Source organism: Apaloderma vittatum, unplaced genomic scaffold, assembly GCF_000703405.1.
Source record: "Apaloderma vittatum isolate BGI_N311 unplaced genomic scaffold, ASM70340v1 scaffold14042, whole genome shotgun sequence".
NCBI classification, from domain to species: domain Eukaryota; kingdom Metazoa; phylum Chordata; class Aves; order Trogoniformes; family Trogonidae; genus Apaloderma; species Apaloderma vittatum.
Window position 1 is genome coordinate 44,802 of NW_009705328.1, and position 21,240 is coordinate 66,041.

General features: G+C 39.2%; 1 protein-coding gene across 3 annotated transcripts; it reads right to left on the bottom strand.

The window, feature by feature from the left end:
• Positions 1–191: 191 nt before the first annotated feature.
• BTBD10 (BTB (POZ) domain containing 10) lies at positions 192–19,722 on the bottom strand. Of its 3 annotated transcripts, none has more exons than XM_009865361.1 (8): positions 19,564–19,722; positions 8,050–8,243; positions 7,188–7,473; positions 4,824–4,926; positions 3,976–4,096; positions 2,667–2,864; positions 2,010–2,120; positions 192–1,319 (listed from the first exon to the last, which is right to left on the bottom strand). In XM_009865361.1, exons 1-8 carry the CDS (start codon positions 19,662–19,664, stop codon positions 1,009–1,011), a joined length of 1,425 nt encoding a protein of 474 aa, XP_009863663.1. In that variant the 5' UTR covers positions 19,665–19,722; the 3' UTR covers positions 192–1,008. The 3 variants fall into 3 exon arrangements, with proteins under 3 accessions (XP_009863663.1, XP_009863662.1, XP_009863664.1); XM_009865360.1 differs by lacking the exon at positions 19,564–19,722 and adding an exon at positions 13,846–14,150; XM_009865362.1 differs by lacking the exons at positions 8,050–8,243; positions 19,564–19,722 and adding an exon at positions 9,611–9,641 and having other exon boundaries at positions 7,188–7,266.
• Positions 19,723–21,240: the final 1,518 nt, after the last annotated feature.

Sequence of the window (21,240 nt, forward strand, 5' to 3'; positions counted from 1 at the left end):
TATTATTACTTCTAGATTCAAGTCAATACTAAGAAAAACACAACAGTTACGGTAGTTTTACGTTACTAGATTTCTTTTTTAAAAATACTTTTTTTCCCCACTTAATACTAACCAGCCTTCCCTGAGGAAAGAAAAGCAGCTACATGCAAAATTCATCCATATACTTAATCTCAGTCACAGATAATTCAAACCCATTAAAATAATGGAAACTTTATTTGCATGAAAAACTTGTTTACAATCATTAATAAATGAAGAATGAACCATTTGCATTTTCCTATTTCATGACACTTATGAAAAATGTATTAAATAAATATTTGTGAACAAATTAAGGTAAGGCAAAATTTAAGATAAAGCCCCTATCCATTGTTCACAATTTCTGAACATGGCTCACGCTGCAAACAAGTGAAAAAATTCACTGAAGAACTTCGAGTTTAACAAGATGTTCCATGGGTAATTGAATCACATCCTCAATCCAAAAACCCAATTGTAAGCAGTTTTGTGCTCAGCCATATACAATAACTTTAAAAGGGTCAATCTAGTCAGAGCAAAACTATTTACAGTTAATACTTTTGATAGAAGCACTTTGTTAGTATTGTGCAATACATTTACAAAAAAATGGCTTCAAATTCCATTTATCAACCATTTATAAAGTGCTACTATCAATTCCAATGCTGCATTCTAACCCCTGTGTAACAATACTGATGTACACTAGCCACCAGCATCCCACTGGTTTTGATGGCCTTAAGAGCAAGGACAGTCCAGCAGACAAATCACCAATGTCACAAACCTACTGGTAAACACATACATGGATGCAACTGTAACCCCAGGATGTTTGATCTGTACTCTTTCAAAGAAAAACAACCAGGTACTCCCTTTGGTCTTTCAAAGGTCCATACTGCAATATCCTAAACACCGTTACACAATGGAGAAAAACGGAATTGCAGTGTAGTATGAGTCGAGTACAGAGTCACTTAAAGTAGCATGCGTTTCTGTCAGTCAGAGTCTAGATCAGAGGGGTGGGTTTTGTCCCTCAGTATCCATCTCACTGTTACTAGGTGGAGGATGAATGGGCAGGATATCCAGCTCATCTACTTGGGGGGTAGGATGCATTACCACAAGCTGGTCCTGGGGTATATCTGCCGCCGCCGCTGCTAAATTTGTAATAGATTTGCTCTTCACGCACTGAAAGTCAACGTGCCGGCTCTTCCCTTCCTCCTTCTCCCATGACATCCGAATAAAGGGTCTTTGGACGTAGTTGTAAATGACCTCCGGCCTTCCACCTGGTCGCTTTTTCACTTTCTCTTTGTATGTAGGGTAACCTAAGAAAGAGAGCACAGCAGCAGTTAACCTGTCCTGCACTGTTTTCTTTTACAAAAAGGCAGCATGCGGAAGCACGGGGAAAATGAGCAGTTGTCACCATGAGCATCCTGAAAAGGAACAGATGCCATCGCGCTGTTATTAACGTTATCTATGCAAGGAGAAAGCACAGGCAGCAGCTGAACTACCAACCACACTGTAAGGAAGAGGCTACAGTGTTATCGATACTGAATATATTGCCAGCAGACAACTCTTTCAAACTTGATGGCCAAAACTAGTTGCTCCTTCCCCGAGCCAGCAGACGGCTGTTTCTAAAACACGGCAACTCGGAAAGCCGAGATCAGGAGAGAACAGTGTCATTACTTCAAATAAAGTACAGAGAAGATTTTGCATGGAAACTAACGGGCAAATGTGGCAGGAGATGCAAGTCAGTAAAAACCACCTACGTTCTTCTGCAAACAAGCCAGCAGCGAGTTACGGCTTGTAGGCCAGTCCTGAGTCTGTACTGGGTTTTTTAGCTGGACCAGTGGTCCATTTGGTACTGCTGCCCCTCTGGCCATTTTATCATCTAACCTCAGTATGAAAGAGAATACCAAGTCTATTTTTCTAACTACAGAGGTGATTGCAAAGCACAGAAGTGCAACAAGAGAACCTTTTCCAAAGAGTGAGTGTGCCAGCAATGCTTCTCTTACCTTCAATGCCCAGTCGGATCTTCTTGAGCCCCCGTTCCTTCAGAACTGATTTGGCCACATCCCGATTTTCAATGTATTTGAAGAATCTGTACAACTTCGTGCTGTAAATGACTAAAAATAAATTTTAATGAGAAGCAAAATTATTCAAATGTCTTAGAACACAAAGGTTTCTCTTTTCCACTGTTTTGCTTTATATTTCAGACTAGGGGAAAAGACACAAGAACTCTGGAGAAAAAAGGCTGAGGGCACTGTGCAACGAGTTGGTTGCACATCTTTTTCCTTGCCAGTTTAGTCCTTTGTATACATTTAGGGTTGGTTGGGGTTTTTTTGAATTTTGGGATGCAATAGGACAATTCACAGAACAAACCACATTACATACTTCCAACCCCACCTCCACAAAAAAAGAGATCTCAATTTTTTTTCCCTTTTTGGTGGAATTTCTGCATCTTTCCAGTCTGCTTGCCATTACATAAGAGAGCTCTGCAAATCGTACCAGAGAGACAGCACTTGTGAAGCAGAAAAAGGAGGACACCTTTGCTATTTAGATTATAGCGTCTTGCACAAAAGGACTGGGGCCGTCAATCCCATACAGCTGCAGAGATCCAAATCAACTGTTCATGAAAAGCATGACTTCTAAGACAATGAAAATAAACTTACTTTGTGAATACTCTTCTCCCATTTGTGGAGGATACTCTTCATCCCAGTCAACAACATCATCATCTGTCAGCACAACAATGTGGCACTCCCTCTCACCACTCTGGGCACTGGCTACCATTAAGGGGAGAATCATTTCTTCTAGATAAAATTCAAATTGTTTACGAGCACCATCATTTGACAACTCATGCATGAGAGCACCTGGAACAAAATTTTGGACATAGGCACATTTGAAGGCTTGGGAACAAAACATGAAGGCAGGAATAAGAAACACAGCAGCTTTGTTTATTTTGTAGTATTTACTGCAGACAGCTTGAAAGACACTCAGTCTATTAGTTTTATATCAGACAGAACTTTTTTCAGATGTTTACCAGAAGGCACATCAGAAGCTCAAAACTAATAAGACTGTCCTGCAGGTATTAACATAATGTTAGGCAGACAGAGGAGTGACTTTGAAGAGACCTCCTCCAAGTTTTACTACCACTAAACAGCTGGTAATGTTTAGCACTGGAAGCCTCTTGGGCTTCCTAAAAGAAACATTATTTAAGCCAGTTGCTCAAAGAGCAGAGCAAGCAACCCACTTTTCATAAGCAGCAGCTTAAAAACAAAGCCTCTCTAAACCCTCACAGCGTGAGCCGCTAAATCCTTCTGCTAAGGACAAAGTGCGCGCCGAGGGTGACTCAGCAGCGACAGGCTGGGAGTGCGCGGCGCTGGCGGTGAAGGCAGAGGTGCCCCACACCCATCTCGCGGCTGGAACGCCACGACCTGGCCCAGTGCCTGCGCAAATGCCCGGAGCTCCCCAAAACCAAAGGCACAGGCCGGGTCATTGACATGTTGGCCAAAACTTGGGCTGCGTGCAGGCAAGGAATGAGCCGAAGAGTCGTCGCGCGCTGGGAACCACGAGGCACCCTACACCGCCAGCAAAGCCGCGCAACTTTCCCTAGCAACGCAGCCTAAGTCTCTTAAGCAAGGAGTTGAATAAATTATCCTCCCTGTCCTCTGCAAGGAAGATACCAGTTAATGCTACTGTATCTGTACTGCAAATGCATTGATAGAGTTTAGAGTTTAAGTATTCCACAGAGCTGACCACAGGCAAAAAATATCTAAATACTGGATGCCAGTTTTCAAAAGATGTGGTGCATCCATTGTCTTTTGGGCTTTATTACGTAAGAGAGAAAAAAAGATGGATTTTGCTCATGTAACATCAGCCTTACCTCAATAAAGGATGCAATCTGGAATTAACATCCCCCTCCAGATATTTGCTTAAATTAGTCTGTATAATTCAAATTATTTTAAGAAATTCTGTACTTACTGAGATCTCTGCATTTAATAGTACTATACTCAAAGGAGATACAGAGATAGTCACATGCTTCTCTCAATTCAGGAATAGATATCCCATCAGGACAGCGTATCACTCCAGTCTTATAGTAATCCTACAGTAACACAACAAAGAAAAAACACAATGAAATTCAACAATCCCTGACAGAAACATTTCATCCTTCCCTTTATGATGCTTTCACTGCAAGCAAGCCCCTAAAACATAAGAGAGCAACTTGTGTTAAAATTTTGTGAATTTCATCGTCCTTAAATTTATCAAATTTCAGAACTGCTTTTAGAGCAGTGACCTCTGCTTAAAACTGTTATTTAAGTGACAACTGTTAATACTGAACATTTTGGTGCATGTATACTATCTTTTATCTATACTTCACTCAGCTTTTGCTACTCCAATTCTGCTGACAAAGCCGTATGGCAGCCCTCCTGTTTTGTGTAAGGGAGCCATTTCTTTCTCAGACTGAAGTTTGCTTTTCTCCTGTTACCTGCAGTAAATTAACTTCCAGTACTCTGTTTTGTCTAATTTCAGCACAAGAAGGGCTGAGGATAACTGAACTAGACGCATAGGTGGTGGTGAACAGACTTCTGGGCAGGCAGTAGTTTTTTTGGTTCAATTCATACATGATTTCTCTTTCCTGGCTCTAACATATACATGTCTAGAAAACCTAGGGGTGTTTTCATATTAAGCGTTTCTTCCCCTCTACAGAAAACAGAAGAAGAGTATTTATTCTATCCACAAAGTTCAGACTAAATTAAGAAATTATGCCTCTTAATACTCATAGTGTATTAATACTCATATCCTAACAGTACCTGCCCCTGAAAACTCACCAGAATAGCACGGAACACAGTGGAACCAATTCCTTCAGCAACTTCATACTCTCCTTTTTCATTAGGCCGTGTAAAGTTATGTTCTCTGCCTGATCCAAACATCCTGCTCAAGAGTAAGAGTAATTTGGTTAAAATTCCTTACTATGACTTTTTTTTTTTTTGTAAATCTGAAAAGTAAAATGTCAAAAATTGTGCTGAAATGGCAAGGAAAAACTATCTATTTATCTTGGTTGTACATATTTCATTCAGTTTGGTTCATGCTTAGCAAGACTACTAGAAAGTAGAAAGCAAGACAGCGCATCTCAGGAAAGTCTAGTTTTATTCTCCTATCTTAGCAATATCCTTTGATCACACCAAAAATCAGACTAGGTCATTTCCTGCCAGTATCAAAGGCGAGGGAACCTGAAACAAGTCTTCCTTGGCATTTGTGGGGTAATGTAGCAGAACCACAGGTTTTCCTGTGAATTCTCATTAAAGACATTTGAGGTAGTTTAAAAAACAGAACTTACTGTTGAAGCACATTCAACTCATCTCCATTTCATTGCAAAGATCCAGTTAATTCAAGTTAAAGTAACATCCTAATATACGATATCCATAATTAAGAGTACCATGTACAGCATATTTCTCCCCACTAGGATGCAAAGAATGTTAGACTAAGGAGATTATTTCAAGTCCCAAAAGTATCTGACTTTGAAACACACCTCTGATGCAGAATTACACCCTACACTTACAGGAAATACTGCCATCTACTCTTTGTCTTATTTACAAACATGCCCTTATAGCAAAGCTTTGCTTTCACACACACAACCCAAAGAAAGAGAGCGGTGGACTGTGTGAATTTCTAATGGAGAACAAAGTAACTTCTTTCGCTTAACATGACATGTTTTCTGGCCACTCTTCAAGACAAGTAATAATATTTAGGAAAACAGCAGTCTAACAGGATATGGGCTTAAGGCAAATAATACGTTCTTACTATAGTTACTTTTCCCTCCCAGAACACCGTAGCTAAGCTGTTCCTGTTTAACGTCCTTTGAACTGACATTGGGAGAAAGTGGGTTTATAAATAACTTGCATTTTAGAGCAGTATTTCCATATCTTTATTAACCTACTTTGGAATTAGCTGAAGATAAAATAAGCTTGTTCCTTGAGCCAATCCCAAAGGGAGAATAACTCAGCAAGGCACAGAAAAAAAATCTAGAGCATTAGCTAGCAATACAGTAAAGCTAGGCATGGGAAAGGAAACTATTTCACCACAGAACTTCACACCGGTACACTCCCAGTTGTTAGTCTGGGTATTTAAACATATGCATGTATTACATATATAGATATACAACTGCCTTACATCTATTATTACTTCTATTTATTTCCCTTTACAGTTTACACAGAGAAGCATTTTGTTTTGTCTTTGATTTTGCCCCAACTTTTCAGAAAATAGGGAACCAAGGCACTATTTATCCCACACAGTGGTGCTTTAAACAAAGCAAAGATTGTTTAATCATATTTATTACCTGTACCTTGGCAGACAGCTTTATATATATATATATGTATTTTAAATATGATTATAACCTTATGGGCTGAGAAACAGTCACATTTTAATGGAAGAGCCAAATCCAATGCTACAGAGAAACTTTAATTTCAAAGCATGTTTGTAAGCAGTGCTCTCTAAATTTGGACAATGCAAAGCCAGTCAGTAGTTGAGCAACTAAAGTATAGAACCTTTCTCCAAGTAAACATGTTAAATATGTTGCTCATTACAGTTTCTACAGAAAATATTACACATACATTGTGGACTTTCATTCAACTATGGACCATTTTGTATGTCAGGTATCTTTGCTGAAAGGCCCTGATCTGTTAAATTCACTATTTGACATTCCCCTGTCCAAAAAGCAGTTCTGAAGATAAATGTGCTGAGCTGGAGTGTTGTCAAGGTAGGCCCATTAAGCAAAATAAACTTCTTCAAGGTTTTCCTTCTTGTTATTTTGAAAGTGACTGTATACTGACTACTTTGTTTTACAAAGCAACTAGCCTTAAAAACAAGAGATAGAAGGATGCAGATTGAACATAGAAACAATGCCCAGCAAGAGAGAAGGAAATGAATACGTTATGAAACAATTTACTCATGAACTCTTTCATCTCTAGGTAACAGACATCTATGACCCCCCTGCGAAATAGAGAGAAGAACTTATATTTGATTCTTACTTAAAGATCTTTGCAAGCTGATAAAATTACATTAACCGATCAGCTGTAGCAACACCAGCTCAACAACTCATTTAAACAGTTTGACTACCTACAAACCCTTCATGGCTATCTCCCACAGCTAGAGATTAAGGCAAAAACCACCACCAACAACAAAAAGATACAAACCTGCCCAACATGGTATTAGGTTGTGCCGTAAAGATTGAAGGATCTACGACAAATCTGGTGTTATCCACTATGAGTGTCACTCGTTCAGAAGTTCGTACATTCCGAGCTCCCTCTTTTCCATTTTCATATACAAATACCATTTCCCCACCAGCCTTGCAGCTCCCATCTGAACTTGACTGGCTACTGTTTCTGCTGCTGTTGCCCATGCTAACCACAGAACCGTTAGGGGAAGTCTTCTGAGGACGAGGGCTGCTTGGTCGAGAGGAACTGTGATCCTTTTCTCGATCTTCAGTGGGGCCAAGGTGGAAGGAGAAAAAAACAGGAAATTAAATTATAGATACATGAGCTTTATGCAGTTTGTTGTCTTTCCAGGGTCAAACCATGGCAACTTGAGAACTTAAGTACGAAGTTGTTCAATTACACCTACTCTAGTTAAAGAAATCTTCAAAAATTACTGTTCATCTATGAGATCCTTAAGTTTTTACCACTTAGACATCAAAGACACCTCATGTCCCCAAAGCCTTTACAAGAAAAGTTTAGCATTCTTGTATTGAAAAAGCAACTCCACACAGTTGAGTTAAAAAACAAACAAAGAGATAAGCATTTCCTATGTTTCTAAATACCTAAACCCTACCAAGTAAAGGTGTTTAGTCAACTACCTTAGAAAAATTAGATTGTTCTTGGGATTTGAACTAAGTAAGAGCATCATGTAGGAATACACACTGCGATACTCCCAGCCCAGGGAGCAAGAAATCTGTATGTTGTGTCATCAACAAATAATGCTTTATTATTACAGTGTTTTAATGAAATAGTTACTAAGTTTCAGAATTTTAACCCTGATGTGCTATAGATCTGAACACACCAGAATGGTACTGTCTTGTTGGTGAAGTAACATTCCTGATGCACGGAGTGAGCTGAGATTCTGCTCTTTCGTGGGATGAGTCACGAGATCTGTCACTTGACCTGCGTCTGTCCCTTGATCTCTCATGTCCACCACTTGCACCATGGAGGCTCATTTTTGTGTAGTCTATTCCTTTAGCAATACGAGATGAGGTGCTGAAAGCAGAAATAAGAGAAACGTTCAGTATTTCAAAATTTCAGAAACAATACACATTTAAATTTCAAAGGCATTCACACTCCATGGACATGTTTTGAAGATTAGTATCATACACCTCCATTTTCTTTGCTATACTTATGCTTATATTAACAAATCTGAACCGTGATTTGGAAGATTAAGTAGACAACAAGAGTTACCTGTTTATTCCTGTGAACTAGAGAGACGCTGTCTGATCAGCTGAGACTGCCTGAGAACCTGTATTTGCAAAAATCCCTTCCAGAACAGGCAAGTCAAATGTAACTGAGCATTTTCTTTTTCTTCTTGCTGTTAAATTTAATATTCTAATCAAACCATGAAACTGAACAAGTCAGGGGTCGTTTCTTCCACTGAAACCTGTTTTGGAAAACCTTTCTCAGAACACAGGCTTTCAGTACTAACTTCACTTTTCTTGAAACTTGCCCTTTACAAAGGTGGTCAGCCTTGAAGTAGTTGATACATTAAAACACAGAAGCCAAGGGTTTCTTTCTGTGCACTCTTTTTTATCTTTTCAGTTGCCCTTAGAATGAAACACAGTAAGCCACCACAATCCAGAAAGCAAACATACCAACTATATTAATAAAGCCAAAATCTACAGCACCGTCAGTAACAAGTAGCATATTTGTTCTCAACGAGCAAATTTTGATATAACAGTTGAAGATTTTTTTAGACTGTGATTAAATTATATTACATTTCTAACATTCAGATAATTATTACATTTTGCAATTAATTATTAAACGTACCAAAAAAAGCAGTCAGTTTCAAGATCCAGTACTCTCGGAAGCTACCTTAAAATTAAGTATCAACTTCCAACGGCTATTTTTGAATTTTACCAAAAATACTTGCTCCTTTTATTTATGCTCATGAAAACAGAAATTTTTATATCAGGACACCACTCTGTCGCTGGACCACTCTGGAATTCCTAGATCAGGTCCTTTGCTATTTGCCTTTCAAATGTGGACACGACAACACTCCTTATTTACGGGTTTAACCACAGAATTTTCAGAAAGCCTCAGGTACTAGATAACCAAGAAAGACATCTGCACAACTACAAGGTCTGACAGACAAAGAAGGGTCATAATTTCCCACAGGAGCCTCGATGCCCCCACTTGCTGGCAGCCTGCAAATCTCACGACACTTACCAAGAGACTTTAAATGTGACTGCTAGGAATGCTGCAGGATTCAAGAACACGAAGAGGTGAGACTAATGACCTAGCTAAGAAAAGCATGAACTGTACAAACAAGTTGAACAGAACGTCTTTTTAAGTTGTTTAGAATAACACAAAAAAATAAATCAAGACTGCTCAAAAAAGTGAACATTTAGCATGACATGTTTCAGGTTTCAGTGACTGATAAGAAGCAGAGCTCAAACTGGAACAAGAAGACTATGATAGATCTTATGCACTCTACACCAGCACAAAATTAATATTAGCACAGTGCAAAGAATGAGAAATATCTCTCTCAGCTAAAGAGCACAAGCTTCTGCCCACACCTTTTGAATAAGGGAAGGATCTTGTATCCGATACAGCTGAAGTCTGGTGCAGAGAGAATCTACTGCAATACTGTTTCTTGCCAAGTTTAAAATATGCTGCAAGAAGACATGCATCTTTGGGATGTGAAGTCAGCCAAAGGTCTATTGAATAAGGTAAAAGAACTGCAAGCCTTGCTCATGGCTGGAAATGTTCAGTCCAAGAATAAAGATGATCCAACCACTTTCATTAAACGGAAACAGAATTTTCCTCAGGACTTACAATGCACTTTGGAACATATTAAGATATATACAGCATTTCAGCATGACTAACGTATCTCCTTCCTTGTTTTACTTCGCTATCAGGGAAAGGTAAATTCAGTATTATGAAAGTGAAATGTGCAAAAGTTTGCAAGAGTGAGAACTGCAATCCTCCCCTTCAAAAACATCAACAACTCAGGAAAATCTGTGCACCTTTTCTTCCCTATACATATATGCATACAAAATATATCCATTTTAATAGGTACAAACCATCCCCACAAACTATCAGAAGTGTGGATTACAGCCTATAATTAAAATCTAACTAGAAACCAAAGTCTGACCTCTGATTACACATGATATTAATTACTACTAGAGCTAAACTTGCCCACAAATGGTCAAACTTTAAAAACCAAAACACAAAAACCCAGCAGAACCCAACAACAACCAAAAAAGAACTGCTATCTCATAGGCATTTATATTTGTACATCATGGTATAACCAACTATCCCAAAGGAGGATGGCGTGGGGGGCACGTATGTGCAGTATCCAAGCACATACATTGCAGTACTGTTACAAAATATCTCGGCAAATCCGAATAAAGCCCCATGTGGTCAGGCCTTTGTTCAAGCAGCATTTTGATCCTAGCCCTGATAACATTTCTAACCATGCTGTGAGAAAAGTTTTGCAGATGCCACATTTTCTAGTATCAAAATGTACGACTCACTATCTCTCAACACCTGAAGCACTCTAGATGCTTTAAATAAGTGAAAAACACTAGAAAATAAAACTGAGCCACTGTGAAGATATACAGGCTTCTCACACATTTTGGCAGAGCAGACATCAATTGCCCTTTAACAGGGAAGGCAATTAAAATGTGATTCTTAATCCAGAAAACCATCTGAAGTCACGTTACCCTTTAAGTAGTGATTCAGTTCACAGTGAAGTCGGGTGAACCCCAGTTAATAATGTCCTCGCAGGAGCTGGGAAAAACAGGTGCTACGGGAAGTGGCACTGACTCAGCCGCATCACTCGTCCTCCTTAGTCACGCCTGAATGAAGGTCCAACCACGCCAGCACAGCTGCTGCCGAGGGAGGTGGTGGACTCACCATCCCTGGACGTGTTTAAAAACCGGCTGGATGCGGCACTGCAGATGGGCAGTGTTAGGGTGGTGTAGGGCTGTAGGTTGGACTTGATGATCTCAGGGTCCTTTCCAACCTCCATGATTCGACGTTCCAGCCAGGCCTCCCCAGGATCGCAATGTGGGTTCCTTTGGCCTCGGCACGCAGAGCCAGCAAGCCTGGCAGCAGAGGGGCAGCGCGCACATGACGGGGCCTCCTCCCGCCAGCCGCGGCCGGCCGGCCCCACGGAGCAGGGACCAGGGACACAGGAGCCATCGATTCAGCACGCCACACTGCCAGAGAGGCAGAGGCTGCCAGCTAGAGGACTACAAGACCCCTAAATATTCAAATCACCTGTTTCTGAAACAGAGAGACTGGTAAATAATTTCAAAGAGCTGTTCAAATTGCAGCTGGCCAAACCACTCATTTGCTCGCTTCTACGTTTTACTTTCCTCCCTTTACTGTACAGTTCAGTGCTAACCGTGAGACTGGCGCAGTACCTATTAGCCAGAAGATGTAAGCCAACATTGGAAGATTTCTGAGACTTCAGGCAGTTTGGCTTGAGAACCATGAATTTTCACTCATCTTAATAATACCCATCTAAAACATCAACCTTAAATCTCATTATGGTTGAGTCACAATACACAAAAAAAGAAGTAATTTCTTTGATCTGTCGGATATATACCTGACAAAATCTGCAGTTCCATTTGTTCGACAGCATGTGTACTCAGATAAATACCACCTCTGATATATAACATTGCTCTACAATAAATAAGATGACTAAAATGAGTTTAAATCTGAGGAAAGAGAAAATGAAGAGGTGGAATCTAGCACGTCAGAAGAGACAGTCACTGGCTTTACCCTGCAATATCCAACTAGGAAAACTGTCACTGAGCTACTTCATCACTCTGAAAAAGGAGCTACATCTGTGGCCAGTATGTATGAAAGAAAACTTGTGGCTTATATTTTCCTGTAAAGAGGCTTTAGAAGAAATTGTAAGTGCTCAAAAACAACCAAAGACATCAGAACTATCAAATAATTCTGATTATTATTTTATTTTTTTTAGATAGAAAGACTTGTTAACAATAGAATTTTTTCCCGCTCTCTAAGAAAGCCATTGGGTACAGGAGGTTGTTTCTGCAGGGAAATGCAGAAACCCTTTGCTCCATACCAGCAATCTTACAAACCTGTCCCCAGAGACACAGGTAAGCCAGACCCACATTCACAAGGGAATTCCGCAGTTGCATTGACACAGCTCCTTACCTACGTTGATGAAAAGTGACTCACAAAATCAGAGCTTCTCCATTTTCAAGAGCAGGCAAACTGTTAGGAACTATCGCAGTTCACAGAAGCAACTTGCAGTCCAGATAAGGCACTAGTATGTCTCAACTAGCAGTGAACCACCAAGAATTAAACGTGCCAGGGAGCTCCTGGTCTCATGCAGCACCTGGCTGCAATAGTGTATTAATCTGCAATTTCAGCCTAAAAGAGTCCATGGTGCTCTGCACAGTGCATTACTTCAAGCCTCCAAGCAAGTTTCAGATCGCTACCTCTGAAAAGTATTTGCAATGTCAACTTTCAGTTAATTTCCCAGCCAATGACCATGAGCTGCACACTGTGCTCTGGAAGCTCTGGACAATGACTGAGGCACAACATCAGCCTATAAGCAAAACAAAACACCAAGCCTTTGAATATCAGCACATTTAGACAATCTTCACAAATTCAATATACAGTTTTTCCCGTCTCCAAAAGAACATCGGGACACTAGCACTAAACCTGTTCAAGAACTTGAAGTCAGTGACAGAATTTATTTTCCCCCTCAGTCAGGAATCAAGGAAGCTCTCTCCCTTTTTAAAGGGAAGAGGCATTTTCCTTAAATGCAGTTGCCTTACAAAAAGAATCAAATAAGCTCAAGGCTTTATTTAAACAAAACTATTAATATGAAGTAAAGGAGGAGTAAGAGTACCATCAAAATGGCACATGTCATACTGGTATGCTTCCTATTTTTGCAGTAAGGGAAGAGCTGTTTTTAAAAAAATGTAAATGCTTTTCAGTTTAATGATACTTAGGAGTCATCTCTGAAAGGAGCTTCAGCTTGTCTTTATACATAACAACATATTGCTCTGAATATATTACTAATGATTAAATGAAGTCATTAAACTAAAACTACTGCCAAAACAATTAGCATGTATTCCAATACAAAAACTTTATGTGCATCCTACTGAATATTGCCAATAAATACACTTCTTTTATACAACTGGTTCTGGTCTACGCAGAATAATGGAACTAAACCAATATACTTATTACCCCCACAAAACCACCCTAGAACCTTATCTAAAAGAAAAGGATGCAGTACTGAACTATTAACCAAAACTTCTATCTTTTTTATTCCTTTATCTTCTAAAACTTACATTAAGTAACTCTTGTTAAAACATAAACTTAGATCCAACCCTTTCCTAGGATGATTCACATAATCAGCACTTGCAGAATAAGTTACAGATACAACGCTATAAGGCTTTAGAATAAAAGAATCCTGTTCTGCTCCTATGGCTAGGACTTACACAATGACAACGCTTATGCCCCTCTTCCTCCCCCTGAAGCCTGTTCTTTGTCAGCAGTCATTTCAATTGACCAGTGCACACAAAGGACAGCACTTTTTCTTTTCCTCATTCTCCTCCTGAATAATGCCCACAGATTATCCTTGTTAACAGATACGCACCTTCCTCTTGTATCTATCAGGGAGGAAACACAAAAGCAGGGAAATAATTTCGAAATCAGAGCACAAAGGAATTCTGTTCCTTCCAAGAAGGCAGCTTTGAAAGCCAGATCAGCATCCTTTGGCATTACTTGTTAAGTGTAGCATATTTGATATTTCCATCTTTTCTTCGGTAGTTCGCCGCACCGTCATCGAGCCTCACTTTTCCCTCCGTCACCTTCCCCTCAAGGATAAGAGGTTGTAGCTCTACAGTCCATTAAGTGCTCACAGACGCAACCCCCTCCAGATATTAATTCAATTCCATTTCTCGCAGTCACTGACTCAGCCATGCGTGGTGCAACACTGACGTCTGACCTCGCAGCCTCCTGCGAGCTCCATCCGTACTTGCCGTCTCTCCAGGGCGCGGCAGCCATTGGGCGCGGCGAGTGACAGGCAGGGTGGGGAGCGTGCGAGAGGAGAGCGGAGCCGCTCGCTGCCGTGCCAAGTACCATCTGCGAAGCTATTTCTAGTCCTGCCAGCTTGTCGGGTTTCAGCACACAAACACCACATCTGAAAAGGTTTTCGCTAACTTTCTCTTGTCACGTCTCTCATTAGCGCACGTGATCATCCAAGACAGACAAATCCATGCAAGTTTCAGGGGATGGTTGATTTGTTCCTGTGCCCGGATTAATGCTTAAAACGAATTCACCTTTCGCTGAGTTCAAAAGCAGGTACAGCAATAGTCTTTGGAGAACAAGGCAGCTCAGCCTCCATTTTTTTAACTATAAACATCCCTTTTCCAGCAACTCTAAGCCAGGAAAAATGTATTATGCTTTGTGATGATCTACACATTACTGTATAATTATACTGATCAGTATATTTCACTGGTCAGAAATCAGTTCACCAAGTCCTGACGTAGGGCATCTTCACATCAATAGGTCATCAAATGCTTGACAAGACAAGTCCACTCAGCACAAAAAGCCACAAAGCAAATTAATACACATCAGGATGAAATTTTTTAAGTTTTTTTTCTTCGGGGAGGATAAGTAAGCATTGCACTACAGCTTTTTTTTAAACATTGCTTTTTAGAATGTCTGTAGGCTGTTTTAAGGAGCACAATACACTGCAGGAACAGTTTAAAAGCAAGTAAAAAAATAAAAACCAAGATGTCATAAGCAGTACAGTGGAAATTAAAATATGATGAGGGCTGAAGGAATAACAGGGATTGTTGAGCAGGAAGGAAGCCAGTAAGAAAAATAAGAGAAAAGTAAGAAAATAAAGGCAGGAGAGCATTGGCATTCTGGACTGAAGAGTCAGCTCTTTAGACATGGAAGGAAAACCTCTGCTCACACCCCATGCCCCAGGGGTAGAATAAGCATCAATCTCATAAGCCTTTTCTTCCCTCCAAATAAGCCATGGAAGACTGTTTTTCTCGGACATTTTTTTTGCCACCACCGAGTGCAGCCCCAGGACATCTCTTTCCAGTCCATCTCAGCTTCTTCCAGGGCTTTACAACCTGCTGCCAATAAAATTTAGATGAAGAAATCTTGATCTGCCAACACCAGGTTGCAATGAAGAGCAGGCATGTTTGCAGTTAAAGCGGATGCATGGTAATCCATAGACCGTGATCTGAGCCCATTGTGAAAGCAGGCCTAATTATTTTCTCGTCGTACAATTCTGTAGGTTTACCCCATGCTATAAAATGTCCAACTACAAAATTCCAATTTACACAGAGACAAATAAAACCTGTCCTGCGGTACAAAAGTGATTACACATTCTGCTATCATTCCAGAGATAAGAGAAGGACCCTTCTGGAGATGCTCTATATAATTACAAAATGCTGAGACAAGTGGCACTTCCATTCACAACCCGTCGAATGCATCCTCCCTGCACACATAAGAAATGTCAGGGGAAAAATAATTTCTCAGCATTTACACAGTAACTCATCACCTACTGAAATTTTTTCGAACAAGTCAAAGATTTTCAAATATTCAAGAAGTTAAAGTGTCATGACAACAGAATCACAGCACAGCCACATTTTGTTTATTAATGCAGTAGGGCAGGCAGGACTTCGAATCTAATACTATCTAAATAGAATGAACAAACAAGGAACTACCAAATGGGATTTAGAAAAACAAATCCAAGAAAAATATTAGGAAAGAGGTAAATTTAAACTACATTTTTTTCCACCACAACTCAAGAGAAAACAGTAGAACAGAATTAGAATCAAAGTCTTTGAACAATAAGAACTACAGCACTATACAGAAACCACATCAGAAGCTAAGAACCAATGAAAAATTCAGAAAATACAGAACAGCAATACTTAATAATAAAAATATTAAAGATCATTTTCTTGAACTTTGCCACCGTTTAGTCAGCATATGGTTCCTAAATTGCTCTTCCGTTTTATTCACGTACTTCAATAAAATGCATCTCAAACAATTTTGTAATAGCTCGGACAAGCAAGACTCTATTAAGAATTACGGTCAGCTTTAACATCACACAGTTTCATCCTGTCTGGATCTTTAGGTTTATACTAGGGATCATTTGCATTATATTTTTGGTCCTTTTTTTCTAAATCTCTCGCTTCCAAGTTTTCCATTACATTGCCTATTTGAGACCAAGAAAGAAAGAGGAGCAGAGAAAACAATAGCACAACTCGCCAGAGGTTTCATAAATTGGACACTTGCCAAACTAGAGAAAAAAACCATAAGGCTAACGCGCGTAACTTTAATACATACACCCTGACAGACACTTACGCCACACGTCCTTTCTCTCCACCAAGCAGCAGAGCAAGGAGTGCCGGTCCCGTGGCTTGCCTTACTGCCACACAAGCCTCACACACAGCAGGATGGCTCACGGTCCCAGATTATGTTTTCTATGAGTCTAGAAAATTGTCTAAGCTATTTTAAGAATGTTAAGGCTGAAGGATTAAACACTGCAAAGCACCAAGGAGTGACAAGCTAAGCATCTATCTTAAATATTACTCTCTCGTTGAGATTATAAAGTTCTTATTTCACCATTACGCTTTTCAAATCCGAAGTATTTTTTCTTTATGATAATGAAGCATATTTGAAAGTGCAAGACAAATAATACTGCAGCATTCAAACCTTTTAACAAAGTAGTTCTGTTCAAGTTTTAATTATCTAACTTACATGTCCAAAAGCATTTTTCTCCCTCACGCTGCATTTTTCACATAGACTTTCACTTGTCTGGAGAAAAAGTGTCAAGTCAAAAACGATAGTTATCTGCCTATATTCAGCCACTCCAAATCCAATTATTTTGTTTAGGCTTTTGAATAAAGTACACTATTTTCCAATAACTGGATTCTCTGAAGCAATCAAGTATCTCAAAGGAACAAGGTAACAAAATATTTCTCTTTAATTTATTCCTTATTCTATTACATCCTCAAACTATTAGCTGGATTCCCAAAGATTTCCAAAATTTGTCTACATTATTTGGAAAAAAATTAATATCAGACGGTAGTATGAATACTATACCCCTACCATACACATTAAAATCTTCCCCAAAACACTGGCTGCTCAGCATTTTATTGAAAACACAAATTCTTTTGGCAGTATATCCAACTTAGCTGCAATTACGTGAGGCATTTCATACCTTCTGATGCATGAACCTTGAATTTGGATCGTATGAAGTGATCAGCAGCAGCCTTTCTGAGAGACATAGGCCATAGACTTAACTCTTATCTGCATCAAATAATCTTTTCAGAAAGCCACGCAGCTTTTTATTTAAACATTTACCCAAAATAGATAATCTACAACAGACCACACACGGTAAGACATGTGCACTGTTTCTCTGGATTGGATTTACCCAACTTCAGCTTTCAGCTACTTCATTTTACTACAAATTTGCCTACCGGCTAAAGCTCATCATCATAATGCTGTTTCTGCAAGGATCTTTAGAGACCGATCAAGATATCATTATTTAACCGTTGAGTCTTCCCTGTCTCAAAAGATATTTAGCAGCTTCTGTATCTTCAGAACCTAAATTTCCCCTGAACTGCGGATACCAGACTTTGAGCAATTCCACTGTACAGCTGCATTGATAGGTGGCGTTCCTGGTGACAGGGAGGCTGGATTAAAACGATCTCTAAGGTCCCTTCCAGCCTAGGCCATTCTATGATTAGTCCTTTTGACTGTAAGATGTTACTGGCAACTTATGTTCAACTGACTCCCCACTGAGACAGTGTTTTTACAGTGCCAATACTTCCACCGATAGCGAGCTGGTGTAGTCCATAAAAAACATTTGGAATCAGAGGATGTGGGTGGTTAACTTTGTATTCAGTCGTATGAAGAACGCATGGTTATTTCTCAAACCACCTAGATCACGTGCTATTAACGAGTCCTTTTCATTACTTAACACTCCCCATCATGGGCCATCTGCATCAGTACGAGTCTTACATTTTATTCCACATCACCAGTCATGGGAGGAAGCACAGGGTCAGAGATGCACTATGTGAACTTGACTGAGCAGTGAATCACCCATTTACAATCACCCTCCAAGACCTGATGGTGAATGTCGGTACCATGCCCTGTTACATCGCATTGCTCACTTCCTCAGACCGTGCCACAGTGTGACCCTGAATGAGAAGCTCAGATCAACCACTTACCAGACACCATCATCTTAATAAAAACATCAACTGTACAAACCTACGTTTCACAAGCCTATACTGACCAGTAACACCAGCCACCTCTTCAGTTCTGTGTTAACTGTTACATTATTCACATCACAGGCCTGTAATTAGTTGGGTCTCCTTGCAGGCCTTCTAATTATGGTGCATTCTTCTTCCTCCTCTCTTGGATGTCTCACAATTATCCAAGATTTAATGACAGGAAAATAATCCACAATATTAACTGTCCATAGAATACTTTGGGCAACATTTGAGTCCAGTTTATCTGAATTTATGCAATAAAATGCGAATTAATCTCTTGTTATTGAATGTACTCCTTAGTTCTTTTCCTATCATCTTGCAAGTGGGAAAGCTTAAATCACTAACAATTTTACCTAGCCAACAGAGTTGTTTCAGTTATATTTAGAACTTCTAAAAGGGCAAAGTACTTGGAAGATATACACGTATATAATTCCAGCAACATCCTTCTTCACATATATTTCCTAGGTGACTAACTGCTTTGCTTAGTTCACTTTTGAAGATTACACGCTGGAAAAACAGTAATTAATTTCATACTGTCTTCAAATCAAGAAACATTTAAAAAACAGCAAGCGATGCAGACAAAAGCAAGATCTGACACACAGCTTACAAAGAAAGTGCTATAGAGCCTGATAGCTGCATGCAAGCAACTATTAGTTATTACCATGAACAAACTGAAGATAAATTTTAAGTATGCTACCAAGCAGAAAGTACCAACAATTAAGGAGTGATGAACAGGAAGTAACTCCTAGTAAGGACTCAAAAAAAAAACCCCAAAATAAATCATGTATTTAGTCCCTCAAATGGTGTCTGATATGCAGACAAGGCATTTAGTTTTTAAAGAGAGTAAAATCACATCCACGGCAAAAAAAAAAATAAATAATCTAAGCACAGATTAGGGAAGCTGACAAATCAGTTAGGTTAGAAAATATCTTTTAAAAGAATTAAGAAGCGTTCCTTTGAAGAACTGCTACAAAATTTATGACAGGACTTGCCACAACCAGATACAGTAGCCTTTAGAATGGACTTTTATTGTAGTTTTTGCGATGCAACAGACGGTACATAGCACCTACCTTGAATGTTTACAAAGTTTACGAGGTCTATTATGCAATTTCCGATCCCAATTCTCTGGATCACTGGAGTTACTGTCATAAGGATGAGGCCGTCCTGCCATTCCACTGCCAGCTTCCTCACACTACTGCTCTCAAAAGCACACATGCAGCACTCACAACCTACATTAAGAGAGCAGTGTTTACCTTTAAATAATGCCATACAGGAAAGAAAAAAATAAACAAACATGCAGAATTTAGTGTTGTTAAGATTTGGTTTTTTCAGATTACAGAAAATAGGATATACTGAAGCAGAGTAATAATATTCTATACATTTTACTGATAACCACAATAAAAAGATTATTTCGTTATAAGAAACATAGTTCAATAAAATGTTGGCAGACAACCTCAATTTTGCCACAACTGATTTCACTGTATTCAAACAGAAAAGTTACTGGTTACAAACCACAACGCAAACACATCATAATTTTCTTCCAAATGTACGAAGTTAAGTCAAAGAAAGATCCCAAATGTACAAAAGAGACAAACAGCTTTACAATCTGAATGGCTGCCCAAGAGGAAAACAGAATTAGGATTAATAACCAGCCATATCCGAGTCCTTACTCCAAAGGGAATCAACAGCAATCCCTAGAAACACTCAGTGCAGTTCAATTTCTCCCACTTTCACAGAAAAGTTTAAAAAAACCCAGAAAAATAGACATTATAAGCCTATCTTTCCTTGACAACATTATGTTCAATTCCCACTAAAATTCACTTAAAACAACCTTGCGACTGTCAGTAAAGACAGCAGTCTTAGATGACTGGTGTTCAAGCCATACCTAGAAGTGACACTTGTGTCAAGAGAGCTGTATAGTTCGGAATGACCTGGTTACAAAAATGAAAAAGCAGCCACAAGTGAGCAGCTGATGACTGCACAGCATCTGGAAAAAATTGAATTACAGATAGATAAGTCTACTAACTAATGGAAAGAAAAGCCTACCATGTTTCTCTAAAATTTTAAGCTAAATATTTTAGAAACATTCTGTCTTCACCCCCCCAACCCCTTTTCCTATTTCTATTACCTTCAATGAAACTTAAACGTTTTGGAAGTGAGTCCCAAGGGAATTGAGACTTCTTTAAAAAATAGCTGCTCAAATAAAATGTCCCTGTAGTCATGGAAGACAGAAAAGCTCTTCTGGCAAATTTATATTCTCCCAGCTAAATGCAGACCCAAAACCTTTATTACAGAAGAATGGCACAGAACAAGTTTCTTTAAAATGTTAGTTGCATGGTTCCTTCATGCTCAATTCTAACAAAGAGAATAGATTTTACACCAAGTACATAAACTCCACCACAGGGTTGGGCTTTTTCCTGTTACGGTTTCTATAATTAAACACACTTTGATTGGAAGACTCATATGGTCAGGTGTTGATACAGAGTCAGGAAAGGAAAAAACATTTTATTTAAAATTACAGCAAACACTCTACTTTCTCATGCAAAAAAAAAAAAAAAAAAAAAAAAAAGCCCAATAAGGATTTCAGTGTATATTACCTGGAAATTCAGATTATCAAATCATGGTCAATGTGATGATACTACAGAAGCACAGAAGGTTATGAGATTTACACATGTTTATCAAGTGTGTTTAGATACTTTATAAGGAGAAACCTACAACCTATTTCAAAACAGAAAAAGTATTATTAA

Coding starts and splice junctions, on each gene's coding strand:
- BTBD10 (XM_009865360.1), bottom strand. CDS start 13,970: ATGCCAAAGGATGCTGATCTGGCTTTCAAAGCTGCCTTCTTGGAAGGA. Junction 7,474..8,049: donor AACAAGACAGTACCATTCTG/GTGTGTTCAGAT, acceptor GCCCCACTGAAG/ATCGAGAAAAGGATCACAGT. Junction 4,927..7,187: donor CCTAATACCATGTTGGGCAG/GTTTGTATCTTT, acceptor ACTCTTGAGCAG/GATGTTTGGATCAGGCAGAG.